Here is a 13,217-nt window from a genome sequence, read left to right on the forward strand (position 1 = left end):
GCTGCATGTTGGTCTCACATATGTGGTATACAAGGTTGTAAAGAATTCCTTACCCAGAACTCTAAATGCATTTCTTATGTTGGCCAAACAAGCATATGCCGCTGATGATATATCTTCTTGATGTGGGCTTCAAGGGACAGGTCTGACGGGATATCAACCCTTAGGTCTTTCTTCCAAAATCTTGAAGGATTTCATCTCCCAAATGGTAGGGGCTAAGGGTGTAATGGGTGTGGGTCCAGGGGTATACTGACACGGATCCAGGCTAGTAGAAGTAGTAGTAGTAGTAGTAGAAATAGTAAGGGCAGTATTATGGTGAAAGAAAACTACTGTGGAGCTCAGTCTTGACACTAACTTTTACTGTCTTGTGTCACTGGTCCCCAGAGTGCCACACACTCCCCAGAGTGCCACACACTCCCCAGAGTGCCACACACTCCCCAGAGTGCCACACACTTCCCTCATATCTCTCCCTCTCTCCTCCTCCCCCCTCCCAACCCCTATTCGCTCTCCCTCTTGTTCTTTTAACTACCATTGTAGTTCAGAAGAAACAGCTTTCACGTGCCTAAACGAATGCCATAAACCAAGAACTGTTGTTACTCAATAATAATAATAATAATAATAATAATAATAATAATAATATTAATTATTATCATTATTTGATGCTAATGCAAGAATCTATAAGAAGCTGGGGCAAGTCAGGCCTTTTCTTTATCCTCTCTCTCTCTCTCTCACTCTCTCTCTCTCTCTCTCTCTCTCTCTCTCTCTCTCTCTCTCTCTCTCTCTCTCTCTCTCTCTCTCTCTCTCTCTCTCTCTCTCTCTCTCTCTCTCTCTATCTTCGTCAATCTTTATTTTGTCTCTGACATATTTCTCAGCCTTCCCCTTATTCTACACCCTTCTCTCTTATCCTTATCTCTCCTCCAACCCCTCCCCATTCTCTTTCATCTCAGTTCCCCTTCCTCCTCCTCCTCCTCCTCCCTGCCAGCTCTCATTATCCTCTCTAATGTCTGATTATCTGGGTCCCCCTCCCCCCCCTTGTTATTCCTTTGTCTCTCCCCCTTCCTCCTCCTCCTCCTCCTCCTTTCTTCATCATTCCCGCATGTCTTCTCTTCGTCAGCTCTTTTGTCTCTTCTCCTCTCCCATGTTCCAGGTATTGTCTTCGTCTCTTGTTATTTTCGATTTTCATTCCATTCCTTTGCGCTCCTCTGTCACTCGCTGCCTCTCTCCCTCTCTCCCTCTCCTTCCTCCTCCTTCCCCTCAATAAGCTCTCCCTCTCGAGGGAGAGCCGGAGGAGCAATGTCAGGCCCCTCGACAGGACTCTTGAAGCTCTGTACTCCAGCTTTTAGTATGATTGTGCTGAGTGTATGGGGCCCAGAGGTGTGTATGGGGGATGTGGGGGTAGCTGGGAGGCGTATGGGGGGATATATGGGGGTATAATGGGCCGGGGATATATGGGTAGATAATAGGGTGCGTATTGAGAGGTATGTGGGAGGGTATAGGGGATATGTGGGAGGGAATGGAAGGGGTTAGAGGACAGTGTGAGAGCAGGAGAACTTTTCAGCTGCTTTTGCACACTCAACATACAGGTGATGGATGTATACACGGTGCAACAGGTTGCATCTTCATCCTTGTACCTGCGGTTAGGTACAAGGATTCCCACCCCAGGAATCTAACCCGGCTCTTACGTGTCTGTAGCTCTTACGTGTCTGTAGCTCTTACGTGCCTGTAGCTCTTACGTGTCTGTAGCTCTTACGTGCCTGTAGGTCTTACGTGTCTGTGGCTCTCTTCGTGTGTTGTTCAGTGGCTGCTAACAGGTTTACCTTACCTGTTTTGCCTCCTCTAAATACCCAATACTTTTGAGACTCCTTCGGCTCTTCTCTTTTATGGTGCTCATTTCATTTTTCACGGCTCCCTTCCCAAGACAAATTAGTTCCGGGGACGAGACTTGTGGTAATCCTTTGAACCTTTTCCAATTTCCTTTTGGGATTGATGAGAGGCGGGGGGGGGGGGAGGGGGGAGTGGTGTATCCGATTGATTGAGTGATGAAGATTAAGCCACCCAAGAGGTGGCACGGGCATGAATAGCCCGTAAGTGGTGGCCCTTTTGAGCCATTACCAGTATCAAGAGCTGATACTGGAGATCTGTGGAGGTTCGACTGCACCCTGCGTGACGGGAGATGTCTCCTGTCTGGTGTATCATAGTGGTGCAGGTTCTATCTGTGAGGCACACAGGTGGTGTGTGTGTGTGAGAGAGCACCTATGTGTTGTAACTACTTAATGATGTGTGGCGGGGAAGGTCATGTGACCTTCACATGCACATCAACAGCGGTGGTGCCCCATCTCCTCTTCCCCCCACACCCTTTATCTCTCACTACACATACTGCTCCGTGAGACTCTGATGATCACATCCATGGTATGAATTATTCAGTGTGTTCTTCATTTGCAGGTGAGTGTGTGTGTGGCGCCGACCCTCAGCCCTGACCTCCTGCATAAGGTAATATGTAGTCTTGAATGTTAATTATTCAACCGAGTCTTTTTCTTGCTTAGTGGCGTCGTAACGTGGGCCCAGACACGCTGCTGTTACTGTGTGTGTGTGACAAGGTCGGCCAGACACGCCGCTGTTACTGTGTGTGTGTGACAAGGTCGGCCAGACACGCTGCTGTTACTGTGTGTGTGACAAGGTCGACCAGACACGCTGCTGTTACTGTGTGTGTGTGACAAGGTCGGCCAGACACGCTGCTGTTACTGTGTGTGTGACAAGGTCGACCAGACACGCTGCTGTTACTGTGTGTGTGTGACAAGGTCGGCCAGACACGCCGCTGTTACTGTGTGTGTGTGACAAGGTCGACCAGACACGCCGCTGTTACTGTGTGTGTGTGACAAGGTCGACCAGACACGCCGCTGTTACTGTGTGTGTGTGACAAGGTCGGCCAGACACGCCGCTGTTACTGTGTGTGTGTGACAAGGTCGTCCAGACACGCCGCTGCCCTCTCTGGACAAGCCAACCCCGTATCTAGCCTTTGTGAGGAAGCTTAACTGTCCGTCTCATTCAAACCGGCGGCTTCCTGCAGCTGACAAGTCCTCTCCGTTATCAGTTCCCGCGCGCGCCCTGGGGGTGCCCTGCCGCCATGTTTGGTCGCGCACTTCCTCGCGGTGCTCTGCCGCGATACATTGCGGGACTCGCGCTCCTCGCCCATGTACTTAATACACGTCTCGCTATCCTGTACACGTCCCCGCCTGCGAGACTATCCCCTATCCACAGCTCGTGTTATGGTAGTCACAATTAAGGTCCTGGTGATCTCTCACTCCCTTTGTTCCCTGTTACTAAGGTGTGACAGTAATGAACTGTTCTTTGATATCCTCATAGAAGGTCAGGGGTAATGGACGATGATGTGTGTGTGGGGGGTGTTGGGGGATGGTGGTGGTGTTGGGGGGTGGTGGTGGTGTTGGGGGGTGGTGGTGGTGTTGGGGGATGGTGGTGGTGGTGTTGGGGGATGGTGGTGGTATTGGGGGATGGTGGTGTTGGAGGATGGTGGTGGTGTTGGGGGATGGTGGGGGATTGTGATGGTGTTGGGGGATGGTGGTGGTGCTGGGGGGTGGTGGTGGTGTTGGGGGATGGTGGTGGTGTTGGGGGGTGGTGGTGGTGCTGGGGGGTGGTGGTGGTATTGGGGGATGGTGGTGGTGTTGGGGGGTGGTGGTGGTGTTGGGGGGTGGTGGTGGTGTTGGGGGATGGTGGTGGTGTTGGGGGGTGGTGGTGGTGTTGGGGGGTGGTGGTGGTGTTGGGGGGTGGTGGTGGTGTTGGGGGGTGGTGGTGGTGTTGGGGGGTGGTGGTGGTGTTGGGGGGTGGTGGTGGTGTTGGGGGGTGGTGGTGGTGTTGGGGGGTGGTGGTGGTGTTGGGGGGTGGTGGTGGTGTTGGGGGGTGGTGGTGGTGTTGGGGGATGGTGGTGGTGTTGGGGGGTGGTGGTGGTGTTGGGGGGTGGTGGTGGTGTTGGGGGGTGGTGGTGGTGTTGGGGGATGGTGGTGGTGTTGGGGGGTGGTGGTTGTGTTGGGGGGTGGTGGTGGTGTTGGGGGATGGTGGTGGTGTTGGGGGGTGGTGGTGGTGTTGGGGGGTGGTGGTGGTGTTGGGGGGTGGTGGTGGTGTTGGGGGGTGGTGGTGGTGTTGGGGGATGGTGGTGGTGTTGGGGGGATGGTGGTGGTGTTGGGGGGTGGTGGTGGTGTTGGGGGGTGGTGGTGGTGTTGGGGGATGGTGGTGGTGGTGTTGTGTGGTCTCTGGTGTCACTAGTGGTGTTGCTGACAAGGTTGTCACAGTAACAGAGTAACACATGGAGAGAGTAACAGCAGCTACGGTGGTGTCTGCCGCGTGTCACAGTAACTGAACCCGCCGCCGTGACGGTGTCAGCACTTCCTCAAGTGTGGTAATGACCTCCTCCTGCGTCTCCCTCGGGCACTAATTGTAACGTTCTTTGGCCTCGAGGTGGTGGTGGTGGTCCTGTGCCAAGGTTCCCCGTGTCTGGCACCGTGACTCCTGGCCCTGGCACCTGTCTTGACGTGTAGTCGTGCAGGTCGTTCTCAGTGTGGCGCCAGTTACCTGTGGATAATTTCGAGAGTCCTTCTACTGCCTCATACCTGCGTGTGACCAGGCTTCCTTAGTAACTGCTTGCTGTGTCTTTGTAGCCTCGTACACCCACCTAACCATCACAGCAAGGTTGATCCACTATCTCTAGTAATAAATAACTAGTCGAACTCTCTTTTTGAAAACATTTGCTTTTAATCCAACGACATTTCATGTATCTTTTTTTTTTATTATTATTATTTTCTACCACAAACGTGGCCAGACATTTACAATGCTAACCAGCATATATACATTTTATTCTGTCCTCCATAGACAGGGTTAGAGATCAGTTAAACATATAGTTCAGTGCATGTATATCTTGGCAGGAAATTGAAGAGTCGTTGGCCTCTACTACGGGCTCACCATAGCCCGTGCTACTTGGAACTTTGTTCCAGGTAGCGAATCTTTAACAACAACAACAGTTGGCCTCTAATGTTTACACTGTGTCCTCTGATAGTGATTATTGCTCACAGTTTTTCTTTGGATATGTTTTACACTTCGTGTCGTATCTCTCACTCAACTATGTCGCAATGTTACTACGCAGGCTTGTGTTTGTATGTGTCTGTGGGGGCCGAGTGGACAGCACGCTGGACTTGTCATCCTGTGGTTCTGGGTTCCATCCCAGGCGCCGGCGAGAAACAATGGGCAGAGTTTCTTTCATCCTATGCCCTCTGTTACCTAGCAGTAAAGTAGGTACCTGGGTGTTAGTCAGCTATGACGGGCTGCTTCCTGGGGGGTGGAGGCCTGGTCGAGGATCGGGCCGCGGGGACACTAAAAAGCCCCGAAATCATCTTAAGATAACCTCAAGATATCTCTCTCTCTCGTCTCCGTTCCCAAGAGTTAAATTGGAGTGCTCTCAAACACTCTCAGTATGTAGGTTGTGCCAAGTATTCTGTACGGGAAGTAAAGACTCTCCATTATCTCTTATCTACACTCTGCCAATCTCGCTGGCCTTGAAATGGGAGGTGAAAACTGAAGAATATTCCACAAACAAAACCCATTCTACCATTTTCCTAGCTAGTATGATTGCTTCATTGTGCTGCTCTCTAAACGTAAGGTCTTCTGACATTATCATTCCAAAATCTACGACTTGGTAAGTGCTTCTATGAGGAGATATGTATCATGCGCTCCTTTTAACATTATGTGTCCCTATGTACCATAGTAATTGGAATTTGTCACCGTTGGAGGCTGTAAGGATTTTTTTTTAGAATCCCATTGGAAGGCAGTGTTGATATTTAGTTGTAATTAGTGACTTTCCACCTGGGAAGTGTTCATACTTATGGGGGCAGGTGTCAGAGTAGATGGCAGTCCGTGTGCCAGTTGGCACTCCAACAAGGACAGTCCTTGTGCCAGTTGGCCCTCTACCACGGACAGTCCGTGTGCCAGGTGACTCTCCAACAAGGACAGTCCGTGTGCCAGTTGGCCCTCTACCACGGACAGTCCGTGTGCCAGTTGGCCCTCTACCACGGACAGTCCGTGTGCCAGTTGACTCTCCAACAAGGACAGTCCGTGTGCCAGGTGGCCCTCCAACAAGGACAGTCCGTGTGCCAGTTGACTCTCCACCAAGGACAGTCCGTGAGCCAGGTGGCACTCCACCAAGAACAGTCCGTAAGCCAGGTGGCACTCCACCAAGAACAGTCCGTAAGCCAGGTGGCACTCCACCAAGAACAGTCCGTAAGCCAGGTGGCACTCCACCAAGAACAGTCCGTAAGCCAGGTGGCACTCCACCAAGAACAGTCCGTAAGCCAGGTGGCACTCCACCAAGAACAGTCCGTGAGCCAGGTGGCACTCCACCAAGAACAGTCCATAAGCCAGGTGGCACTCCACCAAGAACAGTCCGTAAGCCACGTGGCACTCCACCAAGAACAGTCCGTGAGCCAGGTGGCACTCCACCAAGAACAGTCCGTGAGCCAGGTGGCACTCCACCAAGAACAGTCCGTAAGCCAGGTGGCACTCCACCAAGAACAGTCCGTAAGCCAGGTGGCACTCCAAGAACAGTCCGTGAGCCAGGTGGCACTCCACCAAGAACAGTCCGTGAGCCAGGTGGCACTCCACCAAGAACAGTCCGTAAGCCAGGTGGCACTCCACCAAGAACAGTCCGTAAGCCAGGTGGCACTCCACCAAGAACAGTCCGTAAGCCAGGTAGCACTCCACCAAGAACAGTCCGTGAGCCAGGTGGCACTCCACCAAGAACAGTCCGTAAGCCAGGTAGCACTCCACCAAGAACAGTCCGTGAGCCAGGTGGCACTCCACCAAGAACAGTCCGTGAGCCAGGTGGCACTCCACCAAGAACAGTCCGTGAGCCAGGTGGCACTCCACCAAGAACAGTCCGTAAGCCAGGTAGCACTCCACCAAGAACAGTCCGTGAGCCAGGTGGCACTCCACCAAGAACAGTCCGTAAGCCAGGTAGCACTCCACCAAGAACAGTCCGTGAGCCAGGTGGCACTCCACCAAGAACAGTCCGTGAGCCAGGTGGCACTCCACCAAGAACAGTCCGTGAGCCAGGTGGCACTCCACCAAGAACAGTCCGTGAGCCAGGTGGCACTCCACCAAGAACAGTCCGTGAGCCAGGTGGCACTCCACCAAGAACAGTCCGTGAGCCAGGTGGCACTCCACCAAGAACAGTCCGTGAGCCAGGTGGCACTCCACCAAGAACAGTCCGTGAGCCAGGTGGCACTCCACCAAGAACAGTCCGTGAGCCAGGTGGCACTCCACCAAGAACAGTCCGTGAGCCAGGTGGCACTCCACCAAGAACAGTCCGTGAGCCAGGTGGCACTCCACCAAGAACAGTCCGTGAGCCAGGTGGCACTCCACCAAGAACAGTCCGTGAGCCAGGTGGCACTCCACCAAGAACAGTCCGTGAGCCAGGTGGCACTCCACCAAGAACAGTCCGTGAGCCAGGTGGCAGTGTAAGACGTCTCCCAAGTCGGCTTCTGTATGTCTTTCCTCGCAATAAATCTTTCTATCCACCTTCTGCGACTCTTGAAGGGGCTCTTAGCGCTTTGTCTAAACACCTGGTCCACGTACACCTTCTCTTCCACCTTGTGTACACACACACACCTCCAGGTGCCCCTAGTGTACACACACACACCTCCAGGTGCCCCTAGTGTACACACACACACCTCCAGGTGCCCCTAGTGTACACACACACACCTCCAGGTGCCCCTAGTGTACACACACACACCTCCAGGTGCCCCTAGTGTACACACACACACCTCCAGGTGCCCCTAGTGTACACACACACACCTCCAGGTACCCGTAGTGTACACACACACACCTCCAGGTACCCGTAGTGTACACACACACACCTCCAGGTGCCCCTAGTGTACACACACACACCTCCAGGTGCCCCTAGTGTACACACACACACCTCCAGGTGCCCCTAGTGTACACACACACACCTCCAGGTGCCCCTAGTGTACACACACACACCTCCAGGTGCCCCTAGTGTACACACACACACCTCCAGGTGCCCCTAGTGTACACACACACACCTCCAGGTGCCCCTAGTGTACACACACACACCTCCAGGTGCCCCTAGTGTACACACACACACCTCCAGGTGCCCCTGGTGTACACACTTGGTGTACACCTCTCCAAATATACTTCCAGTGCCACTTACAACACCCTCACTATTATAAAGTGTGGTAAGAGACCAGTTCGTAAATTACGACCTCGGAAGCCTCGTTGGAAGACCTCGATATAAGCACTGTTTATTTGCCCGAGTTGTCGGGGTGCTGTAAATAATGTATATATATTGTGTAAGTCTTGACGACCGGAAGTACGGTCTAGGCGACCGGAAGTACGGTCTAGGCGACCGGAAATACGGTCTAGGCGACCGGAAATACGGTCTTGGCGACAGGAAATACGGTCTAGGCGACCGGAAGTACGGTCTAGGCGACCGGAAGTACGGTCTAGGCGACCGGAAATACGGTCTTGGCGACCGGAAATACGGTCTAGGCGACCAGAAATACGGTCTAGGCGACCAGAAATACGGTCTAGGCGACCGGAAGTACGGTCTAGGCGACCGGAAATACGGTCTAGGCGACCGGAAATAAGGTCTAGGCGTCCGGAAATACGGTCTCGGTGACCACCCTTTCTCCTTTTCCTCCTGCTTGTTGAGTATGATTATAGGGAGCCGTTATGAATGATAGATAATTACAGTTTAAGAAAGCATGATTACACTTTGTAATTCTCTAGTTAACGATAACTGACAGATAATTGTTACACCAATTATACACACTGTGACGTTTAGACTTAATTGCCCTCGTTCTCCAAGCACCACAGTACTTATTGCGCCTTATGGTGGACTCCAAGCACCACAGTACTTATTGCGACTTATGGTGGACTCCAAGCACAACAGTACTTATTGCGACTTATGGTGGACTCCAAGCACAACAGTACTTATTGCGACTTATGGTGGACTCCAAGCACAACAGAACTTATTGCGACTTATGGTGGACTCGAAGCACAACAGTACCTATTGCGACTTATGGTCGACCTTACAAAAAAACACGTTTGAAACTTGTAGAAAGTTTGAAAAAAAGGCAACTTTCCTATATCTAGTATAGCGCATATACATACTAAATTAGGCCTAAAATGGCGTATATTAGGCCTAGGGGGCAGCTTGGGTTGTAGAGTTACTGTAAAAGTTTCTATAATCCGAAAATTCCACACCCTAGAAGAGACTCGAACCCCAGACCATCACTGATGGTCGAGTGGTTTAAGGTATTTTGTACACCAGTTGCATTGTGATCCTGGGGGTCTGGGTTCGAGTCCCTTCTGGGGTGTGGAGTTTTCATTCGCATTTATGCTTGGGGACCATTCTTGTTCGCATATATATATATATATATATATATATATATATATATATATATATATATATATATATATATATATATATATATATATATATATATATATATATATATATATTCCTGCTGATAACGGTACTCGTTAATGAATATATTGATTATAGATAATTGTATATACTGATTTTAGTTAATGACTTACGATAATTACAAACTAATGACTTTACAGATAATGTTCGATAATAATTCGCATAATTGCGTTGAGTAATTATAGATGATTACTGGCAAGGATTGTGGTTTGGATTATTATTGATCATTGCAAATAATTACGAGTAATGACATGTCATTAGACCTCTATAATCGTGACAAAAAATTAGGCTTATACTGCTAATAATTAGGCCTGTAAAATAATGATCAGAGATCATACGATATAACAGCCTGAAAGATAACCTGTAACGATCGTTATGTAATAGTGTTGATCGCTCTTGTAATGACCGTAACTGGTCAATACAGGTGATCAATCCTATTTTCCTCCTCCTATTTAGATAGTACCTATTGTGACTATCGTCAATAATCACGCATTCGTACGTACGAATTTACGAATTACAACTACTGCATAAATTACTTATGTTCTAAACTACTTTTAAATAGTAGTTTACTGACTAGTAAAGGAATTCTTAAAATAAATTGAAGCTAAAAAACTAGCTTAAATATTGCTAGGCCTAGTATAGTACACATATGTACTATATTTGGCCTCGGATATCGTGTATTAGGCCTAGGGAGGTTAGGTTAGTTTGTACAACACAATAAATAGGTTTCCAATTTGTCTAACTCATTAGTACCTATTTGACTTTCTAATTTGCTGTACGTCAGTTTTATTGAGATGATTTCGGGGCTTAGCGTCCCCGGGGCCCGGTTCTCGATCAGGCCTCCTTTTTTGTTACACACTCAGGAAGCAGCTCGTAGCAGCTGTCTAACTCCCAGGTACCTATTTACTGCTAGGTAACAGGGGCATTTGAGTGAAAGAAACTGCCTATTTGTTTCCGCTTCCACCGGGAATCGAACCCGGAACCTCAGGACTACGAATCCGTAGCGCCGTCCTCTCAGCTGTCAGGCCCCTGGTATACATACTATGGTCCTTATAGTTACTATAAATACTTCGAAAAAAGGACGATTAGGCTGCATTGTAGCTAAACTTTATTATCATTATAGATAAGTGTTGAGTGTGATTGACCTTCACTTTACGGGGCTCACCATAGCCCGTGCTACTTGGAACTTTTTGTTCTAGGTAGCGAGTCTTAAACAACAACAACAACAACCTTCACTTAAGGCAGCGTCTGAGATCCTCTCGGACGAAGGTTCGAGCCCTCGTCACGGCCCTTGTTGATTTGCTCAACACAGTTGTGTGTTTCGAATTGTTGTTTAAGTTAAAGGTCTGTTTAAGGTGGTTTAAAGTCTCGTACAAGTAATTGGTGTTTGATCCGCTAAGTGTGTGCACTTACAGTGCCTTTGTCTTGCTTTGTTTACACTCAGACTTTTGTTGAGACGAGTCCGTGTTACATTGTTGTTAGAATGATAACTTATCTTAAGTGCTGTCATTTCTCTTCCAACTTATTTGAAAGCAGTTCTTAGAAACCTCTCTCTCTCTGTCTGTGTCTCTCTGTCTCTCTCTGTCTCTCTCTCTCTCTCTCTCTCTCTCTCTCTCTCTCTCTCTCTCTCTCTCTCTCTCTCTCTCTCTCTCTCTCTCTCTCTCTCTCTCTCTCTCTGAGTGAGAGGAGTAAGATGGGAGTGTTGGGAGTGAGTGCAAGAGAGTAACGAAGAGGTCAGGCAAGCACGAATGTCACTGATAAAATTGCGTTTATCCTGTGGGCCGGTTGACAGCTTCCTCTGACCTTCTGCTGGGTGAGCAATGGTACACTCACACGCATGCGCAGGCAGGCACCCACGGGTCGGGACCCACAGACGGGGTCCCAAGAGCTTAGATTTGACCCTGCAGGCACAAATTGGTGAGAGAGCTCCTAGCACACACACACACACGGGTGGGACGCGAACAAGGGGACACAGGTGGAGACTGAGTGCCCAAATGAGCCACAGGGACGTTAGAAAGAACTTTTTTAGTGTCAGAGTAGTTAATAAATGGAATGCATTAGGCAGTGATGTGGTGGAGGCTGACTCCATACACAGTTTCAAGTGTAGATATGATAAGAGCCCAGTAGGCTCAGGAACCTGTACACCTGTTGATTGACGGTTGAGACTCGGGACCAAAGAGCCAGAGCTCAACCCCCGCAAGCACAACTAGGTGACTTAGGTGAGTACAGGTGAGCGAGGCGTGTTAGGTGACCTGTGACGTGCCCAGCCCCTCTGACTCACCACCAGGTTCCTGGCTGCCCCCCTTCCCCCCTTTGGCCCCTCTGCCCCATCCCCTCCCCCCACCTTGGTCGCAATTCGGCCCCCCAAACCCCCCCCCCCCGCCCCACGCCCCCGCCTCAACCCCTCCCTTACCCCCCCAAAACTTGCCCCCAATTCGTACCAAACCACGCCCATCACCCTGCCCCCTTAAATAGCCCCACATCCCCCCCCCTCTCTGTGTCACGCCCCCAAAAGGCCCCCCCCCTCAACCCCCCTCCCCACGCGACACGCCCCCAACAAAATCCACATACGCCTTTGTGAAATGCTATGGGTCGCTTCCTTTATGTATTTAATTCCTTATCTATTGAGTAAGGGTAAGTTACCCGATGGACATCAACCACGTGTCTTACCTTAATGGTGTAGCACATGTGTCTTACCTTATGGGTCTAGGGCAAATTATTGACCTTAAAATAGGCGCTGAACAATACTTTTGGTGATTTGGGCACATATTGAATGAGGAAAAGATGTAAAGGTTTCGTAAGAGGAGTTGGGAGTGCTTACGTGCGGTGCCGACCAGTGTGGTCCTTGGTCAGGACCTGTTCTGGCCTCTCAACCGTCAATCAACAGGTGTACAGGTTCCTGAGCCTACTGGGCTCTATCATATCTACATTTGAAACTGTGTATGGAGTCAGCCTCCACCACATCACTTCCTAATGCATTCCATTTGTCTACTACTCTGACACTAAAAAATTATTTCTTATGTCTCTGCGGTTCATTTGGGCACTCAATTTCCACCTGTGTCCCCTAGTGCGTGTGCTCCTTGTGTTAAATAGCCTGTCTTTATCTACCCTATCAATTCCTCTGAGAATCTTGTATGTGGTGATCATGTCTCCCCTAACTCCTCTGTCTCAAAGTGACGTGAGGTTTAATTCCCGTAGTCTCTCATTTTAGCGCATACCTCTCAGTTATGCGAAAGTTAGTGCGCGCGTGTGTGTGTGTGTGTGTGTGTGTGTGTGTGTGTGTGTGTGTGTGTGTGTGTGTGTGTGTGTGTGTGTGTGTGTGTGTGTGTGTGTGTGTGTACTACACATTCCACCACTCATGTACTCACCGGCACGCACAACTTCATTGATCGGAACTCTGTGAATGGCGGACAGCCATGAGGGCTGAGGTAGGGAGGGAGAGAGGGAGGGAGGGTACGTTTGGGGTGGGGGTAGGTGGTGTGGGGCTGAATATTGGGGGGATGTTTTGGGGAGGAGTTTTGGAGAGGTGACTCAGCCACACTTACGCAACACAACAAACTATGATGCAACCAAGGAGTTAATTTTGTTGAGTGTTTGTTATTGACTGGAGTGAACAGGGGCCCGTAAGGCGTGTGGGCGACCCTGGGCGTGGGCGTGCGTGGGCGTGTGTGCCTTCGTTACCTTGGCAACCATGAGTAACATGCAGCTACCC

The 13,217-nt window shown here is 50.1% G+C and overlaps 1 protein-coding gene across 1 annotated transcript; it reads left to right on the forward strand.

Annotated features, from left to right (window-relative positions):
• The first annotated feature begins 5,906 nt into the window (after positions 1–5,906).
• Positions 5,907–8,663, forward strand: LOC123753699 (proteoglycan 4-like). The gene is made up of 2 exons (XM_069314395.1): positions 5,907–7,540; positions 8,372–8,663. Exons 1-2 carry the CDS (start codon positions 5,907–5,909, stop codon positions 8,661–8,663), a joined length of 1,926 nt encoding a protein of 641 aa, XP_069170496.1.
• Positions 8,664–13,217: the final 4,554 nt, after the last annotated feature.

Source organism: Procambarus clarkii, chromosome 78 (genome assembly GCF_040958095.1).
Source record: "Procambarus clarkii isolate CNS0578487 chromosome 78, FALCON_Pclarkii_2.0, whole genome shotgun sequence".
NCBI lineage: Eukaryota > Metazoa > Arthropoda > Malacostraca > Decapoda > Cambaridae > Procambarus > Procambarus clarkii.